General features: G+C 38.0%; 1 protein-coding gene across 1 annotated transcript in view; it reads right to left on the reverse strand.

The window, feature by feature from the left end:
- The window catches only part of LOC103524685, an 82,781-nt gene that overhangs the window by 58,393 nt on the left and 2,236 nt on the right, over positions 1 to 22,152 (reverse strand). Inside the window, exon 2 of the mRNA XM_026820023.1 lies at positions 3,327 to 3,443. Within this exon, the coding sequence (XP_026675824.1) occupies positions 3,327 to 3,443 (117 nt within the window). The remainder of the gene's footprint in view (positions 1 to 3,326; positions 3,444 to 22,152) is intronic.

The following is a 22,152-nucleotide window of genomic DNA, read 5'->3' on the forward strand; positions in this document are numbered from 1 at the left end:
GATCGAATGCACGCTGTTATGGACATCATCATAATGATGGACTTCATTATCGACCATTATACACAGAGGCAGACAAGGAAGCTGTTAGTCGACCATGCGGTGACCATGATCAATCTAACCTTAACCTAAAAAACAACACAACGTTGTCAGAAGGAAAAAATGTGCGCCCAACAACTTGGTAACGCGTAACTTTGCCTTGTATGGAACCGACCGAACTTTAGAACCGAATCGCGCCTTAATGAGAGACCTATGAGTCCACGGAAAATAGAACTTAGACCACGAAAAAAAAAAAAAAAAAAAAATCAACCAATGGGTCAAGTCTCATTTGTTAGTTAAACTTGTTAAGCTAAATTTTTGTATAGACGGATCGGATCATTAACAGAATTTCATTATTGCCATCCCCAAGCATTCGAATTTGCGGAAATACTAACTAATCATTGATGTTCATAACTTCATACCTCGATGAAATCATGTAAGAATCATAAGAAGAGACAGATTTTAAACAGGGTAGAATCGCAAGAATTTTGAATAAGCACTTTCTGAAACTCTTGACTTCTCTCCCTTCAGGTTTTATCATTTATCTCTAGCCACAAAAGCTCCTTATACTGTTCTTTTTCAACGACTTCCTTTTCAGAGGAGTTGCGTGTTCCAAGTGCTTTAGAAAATGTTTCATACGACCAGAAACAAAGAGTTGGAGTGAAAATGATAATGATCTGCCGTCCATCAAAACATGAAGAATGCTTTGGGTCATGCTAAGGACAGATATCTGGGCTTGGTGCTTTGGTGTAAATACCTATCGTTCGAGGTTTGAATGCTTGTTTTGACACACTGTCAGTCATTGACGGGATTGGCCGCAATACCCTCGGAGTCCAAATAGAAACATTGATCAGTGGACGTCTAGTTGATCAGTGGACACACCTGTTGAGAGGGATAGGGCAGGACAATTCTACTAGAGCGAATTGAACACTGAACAGGTATTGAAATCCTGGTTGAGTAATGTACTGCCGGTTGCGAAAAAGGGTACGAGTATGTTGAAGTAAGCTCAAATTTAAATCAACGAGAAGAAATAACAAATTACAAGGGAGAAAAAACACATTTCTTAGACGCGACGAATAACACGTAACATTCCGTCACTAATACTCAAGTCTTACTTACGCTGACGTGACCTAACAACGATATTCCACTGCGTAATAATGAACTTGACGGACCCAATAGTCCAAATATGTCTTCTCGAAACCTACGAGCTATTAGATATCTCTATTCTACACTTTACGCCGAGACAGGCTTGGATTTGGTGACAAATACCTCTGAATAATCACCATTAGTTCATTACCATCAGGACCTATTCTCGTCACACTATCAGAGAATTCTCGGATGTTAGTGTTAGAACGGCTGTTGGGAGATTTGTTCCTTGAGTCTTTAAAGTATACGAGTCAGACTGTTAAGGGCTAAGGGATTTTACAATCGCATCCGGGGATGTAGTCACTAAAAACAAGCTGGTATACTAATTCTGTCAATACAGACTAGGGCATTGGATTTAGGGTCTTGGTTCCTGAGTCTCCTAATCCTAGAGGCAGGACACAGGGTATTTCGTCTCGCTTATCTGTCTAATACGTGTCTGCAGGGGTTGCATGTTTATCGAGTTCAATAGACCAAGTTCCAAGTCTTTGACCACTCGTGTGATAACTCTAATAAAATAAGGGCATACCATTCTGGAATATCACGAAATGCCAGGCAAAAAAGAAAAAGAACATTCAACGTCGCTATTAGCAGGAAATGAAGGAAAAACTTGGTTGGTGGAGAAAATATTGTACATGTTAGAAGTAATCTTGACAACAGTGTAAACAAAGTGAAGATTGGCTTCCGGAATGATGCTTATTAAAACCTGATAAACGAACACATCTATCAATAACATCACAATAATACTAATCGACAATCTAGGACTAATCAAAATTAATATTAGAATCGCTCTATTTTAAAAAGTACCTATCAACCATTCAAAACTTTATCTAAATGCATACATGTATCAAAACCAATAATGGTGAATAACTTAGACAAGACAAATTGGGTAAAAGTCTAGTTGTAAAGTTTATAATTTTGATCTTCCTTTATATTAAAGTGTCACCTGACAAATATCAGGTAGTACCACTACATATCCACTGGTGGCACTGGTCATAACCAAGTTGCCAAGCTTTATGGGGTACAAATTGAAATAATATTGAAAGTAGGAAAGCTTTTACGGAAGAAATTTTGTGCCTCAAATCATCACCATCCCAAAATCAGTTGAAGGAACTACAAAAATAAAAGCACAAGCAGAGTTGACTCGTTGAATTGAATAGAGTTCGCTTTTTCAATCTAACATTCGTCATTACCACAGTGCCATTACGAGTGTTATGTATTCAATTTTTATAATGATTGCCCAAAACACTATAAAAACATGAGGGATTGATTATTTATTATGATTGTATTACAGTAATTAGATATATGAAATTGTTTTTTGTACCCACAAAATTACAAGAAATCCCTTTCACTTCCACAGGCTGAAGGGTGGAATGAAAATGAACCGAACTCTTCATCTATGAATGGAAATGGGAAATCTGTGTTGGAAAATCGAGAAAAAACAATAGATCAGGTGCGCTTACTTGGGTGATGTTTCAACGTCATAGAGCAGGAAAAATGAGGACCAACGGAATTTTTCTTCTACGACTTCTAGATCTCGAGATAAATCGATTAAAAAATACCGGTACATCGTGAACTTTGACGTCACGGCATACGCTCCCGTAGGCGATGACGTCACATCAAATGTCCCAAGCAAAGCTCCATCGTGAACTTTGACGTCACGGCATACGCTCCCGTAGGCGATGACGTCACATCAAATGTCCCAAGTAAAGCTCCTTCGCAGGCAACACATTAATGTGTTTGTGCGCATACGTGTTTGCATACTGGCGCTACCTAGCGGACGAAAAAAACAACTGCGTAAAGTCTGACGTCACACCCTCTCCTCAAATCCTTATTCATCTTGGCGTTTCTTTTCACAAGGGAGGCCATTTAGAAATCTCCTAATGTTTCCATAGATCCATAGTGAAGTCTACTAATAGTTCCTTGGAGATGCAGAAAAACAGAAAAACTGATGAAGCACACAGAAAAACAGAAAAACACATACACACAGAAAAACAGAAAAACAGAAAAACACAGAAGCATAGCATACACAGAAAAACTGATGAAGTATGATGATTTGAAAAGGCAGATGAAGAATATGTACCAGCTTGATGAAGTCACTGTTCTTCCCTTTAGGCCCAAAGTACGGTTAAAGCAAATCGACTTACAGTTGAGACGATGGCCTGATCTCCGGTTTCTTTCTCTTCTTGGCTGCTGTGCCGGCCACTACCGCACTCATCTTAGCAGGCCAGTGTGGGTCCGGAGTGAGCTCACATGAGCCAAGCCTGTGAAACACAAGAAAGAAACAGGGAGGGTTAGATGAGAGTGAAACATAATGAGCCTGCGAAATACAATAAAATAGAAACATAGAGATAAGCTAATAGCTAATATTCTGGTCTGGCCTGAGGATTCTGATTGAATCTTGGCCAGATTTTATTGATCCCGACAGTATATGTTTTATTGTTGTGTTGAAGTTGAAAATAATAATAATAATAATCATAATAACATAAAAAATAAATAAATAAAAAATAAAATAAAATAGAGGTAAAAAAAATGGATCTTGGCTCGGAGGATTTTTTTCTTCTTCTTCAACTTTTAAAAGTGATTCAAGTAACACTGTTCCTGTTCCAATGGTACCTAAAAAGAACTTCACTTCGTAATATTGGTATTATCCTTTTTAGGATAATTTGATTCGCGTAGGTACGTGTTACATACATTTACCTACATCTAATGAAACAACATCAAATTTTTGGTATTCAACATTTTAATGGGAAAATTTTGGCACCAATTTTCACTGCCGCTCCCGAAATAACTGCTACATTAGACTCGTGTGGTCTGTGTCGTAGCACTCGTGTGGTCTGTGTCGTAGCATGTTAATACACACAAGATTTGATGCAACAAGTGATCTTTCTCAACGATTCGCCACTAATAAATGAGATCACAGCAAGTCATTAAATTTGATATTGATATAATAATAATCGACATGACGTCATAGTCATAAAAATCACAATATCCAATACTTTGTAATGATATCAATGCTGAATATTGCCAATCACGATCTATAATAATAATAATCAAAAAATAAAATAGAGGTAAAAAAATGGATCTTGGATCGGAGGATTTTTTCTTCTTCTTCTTCTTCTTCTTCTTCTTCTTCAACTTTTAAAAGTGATTCAAGTAACACTGTTCCTGTTCCAATGGTACCTAAAAAGAACTTCACTTCGTAATATTGGTATTATCCTTTTTAGGATAATTTGATTCGCGTAGGTACGTGTTACATACATTTACCTACATCTAATGAAACAACATCAAATTTTTGGTATTCAACATTTTAATGGGAAAATTTTGGCACCAATTTTCACTGCCGCTCCCGAAATAACTGCTACATTAGACTCGTGTGGTCTGTGTCGTAGCATGTTGGGTCTTATAATACACACAAGATTTGATGCAACAAGTGATCTTTCTCAATGATTCGCCACTAATAAATGAGATCACAGCAAGTCATTAAATTTGATATTGATATAATAATCGACATGACGTCATAGTCATAAAAATCACAATATCCAATACTTTGTAATGATATCAATGCTGAATATTGCCAATCACGATCGACTAGGGCAACTCGAATTGGAATACAAGGTAAGATCGTGGGGAAACACTCGTGCTTATTTGTACTCGAGAATTTGAGCCCATGTGCTATCTAGCGGGAATATATGAAACTAATTTTTTACTCGAGGAAAGGAAACGGAGTATTTGTGACAAAAATATGTTCCTGGAATCTTGGAGGTGCTAAATTTCTTCTCATGTCAAACTAACTGCATTTTTGGAGAAACAATACCCATTAAGAACATCATGAGGATTTCATAGACTTCCTCATAATTATACACTTTCATATTCAAATTGTACACAAAATTTCATCAATAAAGAGGTATTATATTAAACTGTTAGTAGGTATAATGGAACAACTTGTTTTAAGCTGACAGTTCAAATAAAGCACTACTTTCGTAGACATACCTGCCAGATTCAAGCTACAGCGCCCTACACTCGACTATCATACCTAACATAACGAATATAGACAGCATCATTGCCATTGATATCATACATTGAGTATGAACTCAAATCAAATTGGATATTGAATGTCATATTCCAAATGGGAACAAAGAGAGTTTCAAACTGCTGTCTTTCAATGGCAAAATACAAGGATGTCACGAGTTTGGTCCAGTATCTGCAATTGAATGAGGGGTATTCGTATCTCCACTTAACTTTCTTTTATTCTTCCTAAAAGGAAGAACTCTTTCATGAGTCAATGATGGTCTGTCAATTCAAACTGGCCTTTATCCCAATTCGCTCCTCAAAACAGGGCACCCTCTGATACTGTGTCTGAAATTCTGAATTGTTCTTCTTTAGTGCTTAAACGGCTTTTTTTTCCAGAAAATTGTATTTCGAGGAGCTCCACAAATGGGTTTAATGGAAATTATTTGTATCATTTACAAAAGGGACTGTGTTTGGTGTCAGAATTTTATTCATATTGCATGTATAATTTCGAGATGTTCTTGGAATCTTGGAGGTGCTAAATTTCTTCTGATGTCAAACTAACTGCATTTTTGGAGAAACAATACCCATTAAGAACATCATGAGGATTTCATAGACTTCCTCATAAGTAATTATGTATACACTTTCATATTCAAATTGTACACAAAATTTCATCAATAAAGAGGTATTATATTAAACTGTTAGTAGGTATAATGGAACAACTTGTTTTAAGCTGACAGTCCAAATAAAGCACTGCTTTCGTAGACATACCTGCCAGATTCAAGCTACAGCGCCCTACACTCGACTATCATACCTCACATAACGAATATAGACAGCATCATTGCCATTGATATCATACACTGAGTATGAACTCAAATCAAATTGGATATTGAATGTCATATTCCAAATGGAAACAAAGAGAGTTTCAAACTGCTGTCTTTCATTGGCAAAATACAAGGAGGTCACGAGTTTGGTCCAGTATCTGCAATTGAATGAGGGGTATACGTATCTCCACTGTCTTAACTCTCTTTTATTCTTCCTAAAAGGAAGAACTCTTCCATGGGTCAATGATAATCTGTCAATTCAAACTGGCCTTTATCCCAAATCGCTCCTCAAAACAGGGCACCCTCTGATACTGTGTCAGAAATTCTGAATGGTTCTTCTTTAGTGCTTAAACGGCTTTTTTTTCCAGAAAATTGTATTTCGAGGAGCTCCACAAATGGGTTTAATGGATATTATTTGTATCATTTACAAAAGGGACTGTGTTTGGTGTCAGAATTTTATTCATAGACATGGAATAATTTCGACAAAATTAGAATACTTTCTTGCATAAAATTTTCCGGAAATTATTCCACGAATTTTTCTATTACCCATCCAAACTGAGGCCTGTATTTTGGGCAACTCCCATTATAACAATAGGTACCATTACAAAACACGCGCTCACAAAATTAAGTTTGAGAAAATATTCCGAATCTTCCGAAACAGCTTTCCTGGTTCCCAAAGATGTTTCTTTTCCCAACTATGTGTTTGAGTTCCCAGTTCGACTTTCATCCTTATAATAAATATTATTATTCCAACTAATACCATTTTGTTTTTCTCTTTTTCATCCATCAAGGGAGTTTGGGTTAATTTTCTCAATTTTTTTCATCTATCCATCCATCTCTGTATTTGTTTGTTCATAATTCGCTTTCCTCAGCACAAAAAATTGTTTACCCGGAATTGATCTGAATATTTTTAAAAAGTCGAGTCTTTTCATTAGATAAGTTTAATTTTAAAGAAATTGGAAAATTCCGTGCTTTAGTTTAGAAGTTATAAGTATCCCCAATAACGGCTTAATTTTTTTTTTTTTTTTTTTTTTTTTTTTTTATTAATTTTATTTTTTAACCAAAAAATCCAAAGCCACCTAGAGTGTCAAGCACAAAACGGGCTAATCCCAAATCAAAGCTAAGGAATAGGAGCGGGTTAACGTTAACTTCAGGCAGATTATTTCCGTTCTGAGATGGAAGATTCCTAATGTGCGTAATAAAATTCTACAGGGTGGCGCACAAATATTGGCGCTCCCGGGAACAGGAACGTCGCTGGGAGCAAGAAATGAACCACCCGTACCCGAGCGAAGCAGGAATAACAGGATGCCGAGGAAACCGTATCGATTAATATTAGACGACGCAAAATAAGGGCATACCATTCTGGAATATCACGAAATGCCAGGCAAAAAAGAAAAAGAACATTCAACGTCGCTATTAGCAGGAAATGAAGGAAAAACTTGGTTGGTGGAGAAAATATTGTACATGTTAGAAGTAATCTTGACAACAGTGTAAACAAAGTGAAGATTGGCTTCCGGAATGATGCTTATTAAAACCTGATAAACGAACACATCTATCAATAACATCACAATAATACTAATCGACAATCTAGGACTAATCAAAATTAATATTAGAATCGCTCTATTTTAAAAAGTACCTATCAACCATTCAAAACTTTATCTAAATGCATACATGTTTATCCAAATCAACTGATACAAACTAATATCAGAACCGCTCTGATTGCAAATCTATGAACCATTCAAAACTAGACGTCCAAAACAACTAATGAAGACTAGTGCGAGAAGGAGAGAATGCTACTGCAGCATATTTATTTTATAAAACGCTAGCAGTCTCTGTTGATCAACCTGTTTATTGTATAGGGAATTATAGGGCCTGGGCTAAGTGGGTTAGTAGGTATGTAGTTAGTAAAACTTTGGAAAACTCACAGTTAAGCAGTATCATTGAAATCCAAATTTGGAGGTAGTATTTGGCTGCGACGATAGTTGTTTCATAGTAGTTGGAAGAAATCAGGACAGACATTAGGTGAAACATCCCTAAAGGGAATTTAGCTAAAAAAAATCTGGCATTCCCGGAAGATTCTGGCTCTTCTAAACCATACTATCTGGCACATCAGAAAAGTTCCTCTACCCGAGCAGTCCCAGCAGTCACCTAGTCACAAAAGATCTAACCAGGTCGCAGTGAGATAGCGTTTATTATAGCCGGTGGCCCTACTTACATATACCAATACCAGCAGTCACCTTGCCTCGGTGAATACCCCCCTAATCTGACACCACCATATCCTCCACTGATCCGGTTGATTATACACGTCAGGTATACTGATAGGCTAGGAGGGGGAAGGTAGACTGGTTTGAGCCATGTACCTGAGCTCAGGTCTCAGGAGATATACCAATACCAGCAGTCACCTTGCCTCGGTGAATACCCCCCTAATCTGACACTACCATATCCTCCACTGATCCAGTTGATTATACACGTCAGGTATACTGATAGGCTAGGAGGGGGAAGGTAGACTGGTTTGAGCCATGTACCTGAGCTCAGGTCTCAGGAGACCCAACTGCTATGCGCGCACCGAGTCTACTGAATTGAGGAGGTTCTAGGAACCAAACACAATGCCAAGACTCTTCTCTATTATAGCACGGCTACCTAATACAGCGATGTATACGGTGTGCAATGAGAGTCTCGGATCATCTTGAGAATACTGAAATGAGAAGCAAACTGAATACTGAATTGAGAATACTGAAATAAGAAAAGCTATCAACGAAAGACTGCAAGGAAGAAAAGTTATAAAGGAAACACCATGACAGAATAGGATAAGGAAAGTAATGAAGACTTGTAGAGCTGTGATGACCCTTTACGTTGTAAACCCGCTTGTCGAGAGGTGCACCGTCTGATTCAAGTCTACTGAAACGTCTTGAAGAAGCGATGAAAAGATTTTCACGGGAATTTTTCGTGATAATTAAAAAAAGAAAACGTCCTACTGGAAAGAGAAGTTGTACTTTCCAGGAGGGTTGAAAGGGTCATTGACCTATTAAATTTCTCGTGAGGGTTATTGAACCCGGTTTCTTATGATCATTCTTGACAAAGTCAAAGGCTCAGAAGAAAATGAAAGAAACCGGATGGAAAACCCCTTCCGATTTGAAGTTTCCAGCCTTCCTGGTGTTGAATACTTCTTCAGAAGAATATTGACAGTACCGTTAAAAGTCTTGTTAACTTTGAGCGTGGATTTTAGACCATTCTTTGCAGCTGACATTATTACCCTCGCATAAATCAGCAAAGTTAAACATCGGAGTGTCGAGAAAATGTGACTTATGTGTGAAATAACTAATCTTTTATTTATAGTTTAATTGAAAAAGTTCACTACACATTATGGCAAGTTGAATCAAGGCTTCAGTGATCTCCAATTCCTTTGAAAAAGCTTTTCCACGAAGGGTTTATTAAGCATTCAAAGGATTGGTGGATTAAACCTGCATTGCCTTCAAATAACACAATGAAATAACTAATCTTTTATTTATAGTTTAATTGAAAAAGTTCACAACACACTATGGCAAGTTGAATCGAGGCTTCAGTGATCTCTAATTCCTTTGAAAAAGCTTTTCCACGAAGGGTTTATTAAGCATTCAAAGGATTGGTGGATTAAACCTGCATTGCCTTCAAATAACACAGGAAAGATTTTCAAATCGCTCTAAGTGTGATATTAACACAACCACAAGATTTCCCTTTAAAACTGGTGGAAATTCACCATCAATAAGGCGGTGTGCAGGTCATTTGCAGTCTGCACTAATGGGCCCAGTGCAGTCAACGCACTAATGAGAGAGCGTGGATCTTGTTACAATTGATTTCCCCAGCAAAATCACTTACTCCAAAATCGTTCAAAGGGGACGAGGGACGATGAGTATAGCTAAAATTTTCTCAAAAGCTTGGAGTAGTATGGGTATTTCAATATTTCATTACTGTATGGCGACGATTTTTTTGTATAGTGAGGTCCTCAGGATATTCCAACAAAATCAGTCTTCTGTTGAACCCTGAACACGGTTCAGTGTTTGGTCTACCGTGGAGCGATCTATCATAGGAACTCATACTATACTTGTGGTTCACGTTATGAGCAACCAACAATCTACCAACTAGTTTTTTTTTTAAAACAATTCCATGGAATTGTCTGGTGGAAATTCACCATCAATAAGGCGGTGTGCAGGTCATTTGCAGTCTGCACTAATGGGCCCAGTGCAGTCAACGCACTAATGAGATCCTCTGTATATAAATCACATACCTGGTATTCAACTCATAACAATCACGCCAAGCAATCACGCTGTTATGGACATCATCATCATCATAATGATGGACTTCATTATCGACCATTATACACAGAGGCAGACAAGGAAGCTGTTAGTCGACCATGCGGTGACCATGATCCATCATAACAATCACGCCAAGCAATCACGCTGTTATGGACATCATCATAATGATGGACTTCATTATCGACCATTATACACAGAGGCAGACAAGGAAGCTGTTAGTCGACCATGCGGTGACCATGATCAATCTAACCTTAACCTAAAAAACAACACAACGTTGTCAGAAGGAAAAAATGTGCGCCCAACAACTTGGTAACGCGTAACTTTGCCTTGTATGGAACCGACCGAACTTTAGAACCGAATCGCGCCTTAATGAGAGACCTATGAGTCCACGGAAAATAGAACTTAGACCACGAAAAAAAAAAAAAAAAAAAAAAAAAAACAAAAAAAAACACATGTACAATAAAACAAGTCCGATCATAGAAGGTAAAATCAGAGTCGCGCTGGTTGATGCTAAAAACCCAGAGCTCAATAGCTCATACGTTTACTTTTGTATAGACGGATCGGATCATTAACAGAATTTCATTATTGCCATCCCCAAGCATTCGAATTTGCGGAAATACTAACTAATCATTGATGTTCATAACTTCATACCTCGATGAAATCATGTAAGAATCATAAGAAGAGACAGATTTTAAACAGGGTAGAATCGCAAGAATTTTGAATAAGCACTTTCTGAAACTCTTGACTTCTCTCCCTTCAGGTTTTATCATTTATCTCTAGCCACAAAAGCTCCTTATACTGTTCTTTTTCAACGACTTCCTTTTCAGAGGAGTTGCGTGTTCCAAGTGCTTTAGAAAATGTTTCATACGACCAGAAACAAAGAGTTGGAGTGAAAATGATAATGATCTGCCGTCCATCAAAACATGAAGAATGCTTTGGGTCATGCTAAGGACAGATATCTGGGCTTGGTGCTTTGGTGTAAATACCTATCGTTCGAGGTTTGAATGCTTGTTTTGACACACTGTCAGTCATTGACGGGATTGGCCGCAATACCCTCGGAGTCCAAATAGAAACATTGATCAGTGGACGTCTAGTTGATCAGTGGACACACCTGTTGAGAGGGATAGGGCAGGACAATTCTACTAGAGCGAATTGAACACTGAACAGGTATTGAAATCCTGGTTGAGTAATGTACTGCCGGTTGCGAAAAAGGGTACGAGTATGTTGAAGTAAGCTCAAATTTAAATCAACGAGAAGAAATAACAAATTACAAGGGAGAAAAAACACATTTCTTAGACGCGACGAATAACACGTAACATTCCGTCACTAATACTCAAGTCTTACTTACGCTGACGTGACCTAACAACGATATTCCACTGCGTAATAATGAACTTGACGGACCCAATAGTCCAAATATGTCTTCTCGAAACCTACGAGCTATTAGATATCTCTATTCTACACTTTACGCCGAGACAGGCTTGGGTTTGGTGACAAATACCTGTGAATAATCACCATTAGTTCATTAGCATCAGGACCTATTCTCGTCACACTATCAGAGAATTCTCGGATGTTAGTGTTAGAACGGCTGTTGGGAGATTTGTTCCTTGAGTATTTAAAGTTCACTATACGAGTCAGACTGTCAAGGGCTAAGGGATTTTACAATCGCATCCGGGGATGTAGGCAACTAAAAACAAGCTGGTATACTAATTCTGTCAATACAGACTAGGGCATTGGATTTAGGGTCTTGGTTCCTGAGTCTCCTAATCCTAGAGGCAGGACACAGGGACACAGGGTATTTCGTCTCGCTTATCGTCTAATACGTGTCTGCAGGGGTTGCATGTTTATCGAGTTCAATAGACCAAGTTCCAAGTCTTTGACCACTCGTGTGATAACTCTAATCAGTGCATGGGTTGGTTCTACTTCCATGTTGAGATTCGTGTTGTGAAGGATGATAAAGAAGGATGCCCTGCAATAACGCCAAAGAAAGGAATTTCGTCTCGGAATTCTTTGAGAATATCGTCTTCTTCTTTCGACAGAGTGATATTTGATACCCAGATTTATTTCAATTGGAATTTTGAGTAGATGTTCAAGCACTCAGACGATCTGTCTTCAGTTTTCTTTCTTGTCAACTTCATTGGCACTAGTTGCTGCCAGATGGGCACAGTTCTTTAATTTGTGTAATACTTTAAAAAGTAATATGACTGTGGATGTCTACTTATCTACCCGAATTGAAGTTCTCCTTGGATTATTTGGCATTCTGAATACTGAATACCTACCGAAGAACTGATTTATCTGGTGATCTTATTTGTCAATAAAGAAGGATGCCCTGCAATAACGCCAAAGAAAGGAATTTCATCTCGGAATTCTTTGAGACTATCGTCTTCTTCTTTCGACAGAGTGATATTTGATACCCAGATTTATTTCAATTGGAATTTTGAATAGATGTTCAAGCACTCAGACGATATCTAATATTTCACCTGGATCTCCACTTGAATCCCCCATCAGGGAGACATTTCCTATCCACGTCTCCTCTCCTCAAATCCTTATTCATCTTGGCGTTTCTTTTCACAAGGGAGGCCATTTAGAAATCTCCTAATGTTTCCATAGATCCATAGTGAAGTCTACTAATAGTTCCTTGGAGATGGGAAACAATAGGGTCGTTGTCATTCATGTAGTCCCGATGTTTACCCATGTGATGCAACATGGCTGACATGTGTGGGGTTCACTGATTCGTCCACAATAGACATGACGTGTGTTGTGACGGGCAGAATGGTCGGTAATAGTCACGTCTGACCTCTGCCCAATATGGGGTCCGGACTTGGCCAATATAATAGGGCCGCCGCGCCGTGAGATGAGGTGTGATAGAACAAGAGCCAATGCCAATGGCTGAAAATAGAGAAAATTGAAGGGCTACAACAATAATCCTATACTATAAAGAACAAAACTATGCATAACCCCATGAATGATGACAAGACGAACTAAAGACCTTCACAGAGATGGTTGATGTACTGTTTTGAGATTATCTACGCTTATGTTATAGTCGTCATTTTGCTTTTGCTTTCTGAGTAATTAGCTGGACTGAAAAATGTTAGAGAAGTCGACCTTTCAATGTTCTGCCTTTTACTACATCCATTAGTAACTACAATTGCGTCAAATACTTCTTCTACAGAATTGGAAGCGCGTGACTATTATTACAGGTCCTCTTGCTCGCAATGCTCGCGAGTTTGCGACACAAAGAAGTACGAGTACCTGTTGCTTCCCTATATTTACTCCTTTCATGTTTACATCTAACACTGTTGTCATTAAATTGTCAATATTGTCATTATTTACTGAGCGTTACATGTGCGTCCACTTTGTCTACTGTTCCAGCCATATTTTCCATCGGGAAGCTAAATAACCACACCAAATAATCACCATATTGTAACCATTCCCAATATTATATCAATAACGAGGTGCTCTATTACACTGTTAGCATCATTGGACAGTCTAAGCTGGACAGTCTTGTTCTAAGCTGGCAGTCTAAATAAAGCACTACTTCCACTGATTCCCATTAGAGCCTTTTGGAACTTCACGAGTGCATTACGAGTCGTTTGATGCGTCACGTTTATAATGTTAAAATATACCTTTTTTACCTATCATTGTTTTAACGTTATGAAGTATGGAGGCTCATGGATCAAATATTGAACTAACGGAGTATGGGGACGAGAAATGAGTAAATATAAATTTGTGTTTTATTAATGGTCCAATTTCCATTTCAAGTCTTCGCATCTTTCCTCATTCCTTTCCTACTTCTTCTTGTTGAGCGTATATTCTCAAGTTACATCAGAAGAAGGAACAATGGCAATAGGGAACCGCTGACTGTTACGAAGGCATGACAAATCGATTTGATGTTTATACACAAAAACTCCTATGGAAAAAAAAATAGAAATTATTTCTTGTACCTCTTCTACACAAAAGAAAAATGCATTTGTGTATTTGACCTGTTCGATCCTTCTATTTTCTCATTTCAGACGTTTAGGGATTTACGAGTATCGCTTAACGATTAACGAAAATGGATACTCGTTACTTGTATTATTTATGTACATGATATCGAAAATAATTCCATATTTTATGGCCTGTTGATCCACTGGGCCTTTCCAACAAGTTCTGTCTTCAGTTTTCTTTCTTGTCAACTTCATTGGCGCTAGTTACTGCCAGATAGGCACAGTAAAGTTGTTTAATTTGTGTAATACTTTAATCTCAAGGTATTAAGACTACCAAGTTAAGTAGGCAATATGACTGTGGATATCTACTTATCTACCCGAATTCAAGTTCTCCTTGGATTATTTGGCACTCTGAATACCTACCGAAGAACTGATTTATCTGGTGATCTTATTTGTCGTGTATTGAAAGTGTCCTGATGATCATCAAGTGATTCCTCATTTGGACAGAACCAGACTGAAGAGGTATCAGCCATGGTTCAAACAAAGCCGCTGCCAATGCAAGTACCTGATCTTCCAGCATGATTTTCATTTTCAGTTTATGATAGGTTCACAATATATTGGGTTTGGTAATATTTGGGATCGCTTGAATAATAGTTTTGGTACCAGGGGAAGTGGGGGATTGACGGATTGGTTACACCAGACACTATTTTCACTTTTATTATCCCTCGTATATTGTGTAAAGTGCCGTCTTGGTTTTTGGAATAGTCTTTCAACTGAGGTGTCTTGATATAGAGAACCTTTGGCACTTTTGAGAAATCTTACAGCTCATGTGGAGTCCTACTTGTCAAAATCTAATGGACTTCAAACAACTCAATTCGTCTTTGTAACCGACAATGGTTGGGAAATGATTGATCGCAGTGGCAGTATTTACAGTGAGCAGATGGAAGAACCAATCGAAATCACCCACCGAGAATTTGTGTATTGTGTACAAGTGCCGTATTGGTATTGGGCATAGTCTTTCAATTGAGGTTTCTTGATATAGAGAACCTTTTGATAATGGCACTTTTGAGAAATCTTACAGCTCATGTGGAGTCGTACTTGTCAAAATGTAATGGACTTCAAACAACTCAATTCGTCTTTGTAAACTGACAATGGTTGGGAAATGATTGATCGCAGTGGCAGTATTTACAGTGAGCAGATGGAAGAACCAATCGAAATCACCCACCGAGAATTTGGTAAACCACATTAGTGAGTAAAATCAATGTCCCGACACTAGCAAGAAACGTATGTGGTGTGAAAGAGCAACACATCTTGACCAGCATTGGCTAAACATTCTAAAACACTGACATTTTACAAGCACCTTATACCCGGGGCTCATTAAAAAACAACAACCAAACTGGATACTTAATTTTATCTTGGAGATTTTTTTTTTATGGCCAAGCTAGGAGAAATACATTCAAATTTTTCATGTTAAAGCTCTTGCTGCAGAGGCAGAGCAAATGGCATGGATATGGATTGAGTATTCGGGGAAACGTTGTTGTTTCAGGGTAACGTTGGTAGCATGTTTTTATGTCGGGTTTATTTTTTACATTTTTAGGCCTTCGAAAAGTTATGAAAGAAAAGTGTGGATTTGGGAATAACCCCATATTCGAGGAAGTTTGATAGCTATTTTGTGCTACTATCCTGAACCTTTGATCATTAACTATGTATGTATCTTCGTATAAATTGTGTTAATCAGGAGCTTGTTAGTTGAATATTCCACTCATTATTCATATCCAAACTGTTTACTATACACAACCATTTTCCTGCCATGAGCCAACAACTCCTCATTAGGGGGTATTTTTCTAGATTGGCAAAAAAAAAACTTCCACTAATAGCGTTCCCTATGCACCTGCCTCCCAGCCCACATCAATATCCATTCCTAATAACGTGAATTATATCATGGATTATTATTAAGATCAGAGTGAATAAATGGTAGCTTGTTTAGTTGAAGCATCATCGAGCTCGAATTCACAACTCTTTAGTAAGTAAGGTTAATAGGGCGTTTTTAAGTTTTTCTAACCCTTCACAAAGAGACAGAATTGCACCTCGGTTTCTTGAATTTTGGACTCTGAATTAAATTCAAAAATACAGCAAGGCGACGATTTACCAACTCCGTTCCTGTCAGAATTTCAATCAGCACTTTTGCACACAATATGTAGTCCCAAAACACAATTCAATGTGAACAGAACACACAAATTTTCACTCCAAATTCACAAACATGGCGATTGTAGCGAATTCCCACAGGGTTCTACTGGTTCTCAAACCAGATCCGATTATAACATCTATTCAGCTACTAATGTTACCTACACTCCTACTCAATTACAAACGTAAGGTTAGTTCATACCTATGTGACTACAACAGTAGTGTATAGTGTAAACTTGTACAGACATTAATATTTTACTATTGATAACCGGCTATCTCAACCCAACAAATTATCAGAGATAGTCGAATAGTAGATAGCCTATACTGGGTACTTCCTACAACCTAACGTAGTTGCTGCTAGGGACTACTGGGATATTCAAGTTGCTAGAACCAACAGACTACTCGAATAGTAAAGGAACAAGATATAGGAACAACCAAGCAGTATTGGTTAGCAGACGGATACTAATTCAGGCGAATTACGTAAGTCTGAGATGTCTGTAGAACGGGTAGGTCATAGCAGAATACCTAATCGAACCTCTTCGAACCTAGACCAAATAGTCAAGGAGAAACAGTTCTCTTCCAATGTCCAATGACATCACGATATGACGTCTCGTGAAGTCAGAAAGATGTAGTTTAAAGTTTCCCCATAGTATTGTAGGTGATTTCTTTCATGATAGCCACACTGCCCTCACGTCACATCAGCTCACGTGACGTGATAAGAGTGTAGTAGTGGTCCTGTCCAATTGAGAGATTGAGGCATCCATTAGGAATTCAAGGGACGTTCCTTCAGTTTCAATTCCGGACACGAATGCTCCAGAGTTCTTCAAGGGATTCACTGGCAGAGAAGAGGCTAATCGCTTGGTACCAAGGTACAAAGAGAACGCAATGGTTGTTCTCCAGAACAGAACACGGGTCTGCGGTTTTGATTGAATCAGAGAAAAAGAAGAAGACGAAAATACAAGATGGATACATCTTAATGAAAAAAAAAATACACTAACGAAGACCGAGGGCTGGATCATCAATAACAAGTTGTATTTGGAGGAAATCCTAGAAACATCAAGGAAGCACTCTCTTCAATAAATTCTTTATAAAAAGCTGAACAAAAAAGTCCATGGAACAAAAAAGATTCAAGAACCAATCTACCAATCTTTTGAAGTCCACGATGGGACATGGCTCCTCATTGACCAACCATCCTTTGACAACAAATAAGAAAGATCAATTTTTTCCAGCTTTTTATCTTCAAAGAAGACAAGTCTGCTAGGGTTAGTAGAACAAACCCCTCGTTTTGCCAAGTTTTTCGACTCGAAATTTGGCAGACAGAACGTCATTGCTCTTGTACACAGTTACACACAGAAATAAAAACAACAGTGAACACAACTCCGAAAAAAGAACCAATCTTTTGAAGTCCACGATGGGACATGGCTCCTCATTGACCAACCATCCTTTGACAACAAATAAGAAAGGTCATTTTCCAGCTTTTTAGTCCGTCCTTTTATCTTCAAAGAAGGTAAGTCTGCTAGGGTTAGTAGAACAAACCCCTCGTTTTGCCAAGTTTTCCGACTCGAAATTTGGCAGACAGAACGTCATTGCTCTTGTACACAGTTACACACAGAAATAAAAACAACAGTGAACACAACTCCGAAAACGTACAACCAGAGCTCTGTTTCGCCAGTTTGTACATGAAATGTTTTGAGATTAGATTGTAGGAGACAAAATGAATCGGGAGGCAATGGTTTTTGGCAACCGAACCTGGAGGGAAATGAAGTAGAGGAACCCCACTCAGGCAGAAATGACGCGATAAGCTGGAAGATGTCCCAGAGTTGGAAGTCGGCGGAAACAGAAATACACCCACCCGACGAGATTGAACTTGGAACATTTATATTATGTATACTTGAAAACCATCTAGACAAGGTCTTAGTCGAATAAAACCAGATGTGACCCTTTTTAGTCTTATCTGGATGTGCAAAATCAACAGGCATTATGACTTTTTAAATATTTCAAAAATACGAGCTCGGATCTGGAAAGGTTCTTGGCTAATGTACAAAAGAACAAAGACAAGGAAAAAGTGTAAAAAAAGTAACCTCAAAAACACAAATATAGGTAAGTACCGTTATTCTTGTAATCTTAAGGCTTGCCACTTTAGGAAATCCCGTTTAAAATGGGTAGTTTTTTTGACACACTGGGAGGTTGCAATAATATTCACCAATTTTTCCTTACGCCTTCGACTCAGATAAAGCATTTGTTAATGGCTTTCCTTGTCCAAATTATCGGCACTCGTCTCTAGCTACAGAAATCTCTCACTCGTTTTCTGAGTTGGTGTGCAATTTCAACTCTTCCCCAACACTCACCTCTCAGTAATTAAACGAAACAAATCAAGTAAGGAATACACGAAAACCGCAACCGGCAAATACCGGCCTCGCCCCCCTCCCGATCCTCAAATTGATCGTCAATCTCTGACGGCACAGGCAAGATACAGTCAGGTTTACAGTGTTGCCAGTTGATCGTGCTCAGTTTAGTGGGTCAGGGTGACACGGTCGCTATATCACAGGAGTTGTGCCATTCGTTAGGTCTTATCCGAGAGTGCCTGAGTGCCTGCACACTTGAAATATTCAAGTTCACTTCGACTACAGCTGAGTCGGCTAGGCTAGGCATTCGGTAGAATGAGAGATATAGGCACACTTGAAATATTCAAGTTCACTTCGACTACAGCTGAGTCGGCTAGGCTAGGCATTCGGTAGAATGAGAGATACTCGTATAGGAGTACATAATGTATTAGGCAACATGTCGAATTCACAATGGCAGCGAACATGGAACAAGGCAGTGGTAAATATATACGGGAGGTTCTCATAACAGGGGCAATTCTATGTTGTATCAAATTGAGACTCTGGTATACAACACATTTTGTTGATAAGTAGGTACATAAATAACTAGCCACTCTAGCAAGTTGAAATATGAAACATTTAGTAGGCACTTAGGCAGTATTGAAACTATTTAGGACTATTTTAGGAGTACATAATGTATTAGGCAACATGTCGAATTCACAATGGCAGCGAACATGGAACAAGGCAGTGGTAAAGATATACGGGAGGTTCTCATAACAGGGGCAATTCTATGTTGTAGCAAATTGGGACTCTTGTATACACATTTTGTTGATAAGTACATAAATAACTAGCCACTCTAGCAAGTTGAAATATGAAACATTTAGTAGGCACTTAGGCAGTATTGAAACTATTTAGGACTATTTACAGGTTTAACTTGGCAACTTCCATAAAACTATCTTCAAAGATGGCGACAGAATTATTTCGGATGCCATTTTTACTTTTCTTATCCTATAGGAAGGGAAGTAATGTAATTCAGAGATGCTCCAGAATTGCTGGACACATTTTCACTTCAAAAACTTTTCCAGATCACCACCACTTTGTCAAGGCCCTGTCTACTTCTGTACCTGGAGGTAAGATGTTTTGCTGTAGAACATACTTATTATTTGAACAATCCGTGGAGAGAGAGAGAGAGAGAGAGAGAGAGAGAGAGAGAGAGAGAGAGAGAGAGAGATATTTAAAGTAGAACATACTTATTATTTGAACAATCCGTGGAGAGAGAGAAAGAGAGAGAGAGAGCTATTTGAAAAGAAAGATAGAGAATTGAGAAGTAAATTTGCATTTTATATTATTATCTTTCTTCAAGTGAATTGCGTAATATTCTACTATTCGATGGAGAGGCAAAAATAGATGTTCAATATTTACCAGTAAGTACAAGAGAGTGAGAGAGCAACAGTTGTAATGATAGAGAAAGAGAAGCAGTTGAGCACAGTAATAACAGAAAACAATTACCAGAAATGTAAATTTAAATTACCTGGCGTTATTTCCATAAACAGATGAGTAGGAAATCATATTTTGTAGTTGTTGCTGATGTTTATCCTTAAACAATTTGACTTCCAGATAAATCCAATGAAAACAATATTAAATTCTCCAAAAACTTCACCAAATATGCCCAGCTCTCACCAAGAGAACACCCGTGTTGTCCACTAGGCAATGCCGTCAGCCTACACAACATAAACCACATGTAAGTAAAGACGAGAAGACAGTGAAAAAAAAAATCCATCAATATATTGCACAACATAAAAACCCGCCATATCCCAAAACAATCTTGAAAATTAAAACACTAACATTCGACTCCTCCATCAATATATTGCACAACATAAAAACCCGCCATATCCCAAAACAATCTTGAAAATTAAAACACTAACATTCGACTCCTCTGCCCCCAACACAATTCGAAATTCGACCAGGTCGAAAAGATAGGAACTGGGTCAATGTTAAGATGAACAACATTCAAAATACAAGTGGGCTGCTGCCCAAAATACTTATCATACTTAACACGAGATGATGAGAGAGAAAAATGAATTGGAATTGGAACCCATTGAAAGGTTCTGGGAAATCCAAATTTGGGAGCCCCATAACTTTATTATGTTCTTTATTTAGAATTTCTGAAATTTGCCAAGTTTGCCTGAAGCTTTTCTATTAGAATTTGAGTTAGAGATTCTTCAAATTCAGTATGAACCTGACATTAAAATATAAAAAGTAATCATAACATTAATAAAAGAAATGCCTCGCAAGTTCACAATCAGAAAGCAGAACACCTCAAACAGCCATTGTAACAATAGGAAGAAATGAAAAATGAAATGGCAATAGGAAGAAAGTAACTTTGAGGGGAATAAATGTACCCCCATTTCCCCCACAACAAACAAAAGCATGGCCCCTTCACGTCGCAACCGGCTAAGAACAACCATATGTAGGTCATTGTAACATAGAACGTAAGCAAGGAGGTAGAATTTCTGAAATTTGCCAAGTTTGCCTAAAGCTTTTCTATTGGAATTTGAGTTACAGATTCTTCAAATCCAGTATGAACCTGACATTAAAATATAAAAATAAAAAGTAATCATAACAATAATAAAAGAAATGCCTCGCAAGTTCACAATAAGAAAGCAGAACACCTCAAATAGCCATTGTAATAATAGGAAGAAATGAAAAATGAAATGGCAATAGGAAGAAAGTAACTTTGAGGGGAATAAATGTACCCCCATTTCCCCCCGCAACAAACAAAAGCATGGCCCCTTCACGTCGCAACCGGCTAAGAACAACCATATGTAGGTCATTGTAACATAGAACGTAAGCAAGGAGAAAAATCGATAGCTTTTGTGTGTAGGTACTTTGTATACTATAGAAATAGGAAAAGTTTATATTATTTGAACAGAAAGCAAGGATGCTTTGGAAAGTCATTAACACTGTAAACTTCAAGTGGGTGGCAGACACAGCTGACTTATTACAAAAAGTGCAAACTATAAACTCACACTGACAGACAGATTAGAAGCTTTTCTTTACGGCACTGTAACGTTTCGCTGTAAATGGAAAAAGTTTTTGATGGATTGTGCTTGTGCAGTAGGGTACTGGAATCGCATTGGAATGTTGAGAGTAGCAGAGTAGTGCCAAGATCTTGGTTATGGCGTAATTTTTGTACCACACATGTTACTTTTTGAAAATGTCTTGGGTCCATTCGTAGAAGATACCATGCAGGTCATTCTCAGACATCAGTCAGAAAATATCAGAATGATTGATGATAATATGAACCGAGATGCAAAAGTAGCAATGTAATATTCATAAACAATATCATACTCCAAATTGTTAAAGCGGACATTCACAAGATAGCTAGACTTCAAAAAGCACGTCACACATGGGGATA

Source organism: Diaphorina citri, unplaced genomic scaffold (assembly GCF_000475195.1).
Source record: "Diaphorina citri unplaced genomic scaffold, Diaci psyllid genome assembly version 1.1 scaffold114, whole genome shotgun sequence".
In the NCBI taxonomy this organism is placed as follows: domain Eukaryota; kingdom Metazoa; phylum Arthropoda; class Insecta; order Hemiptera; family Psyllidae; genus Diaphorina; species Diaphorina citri.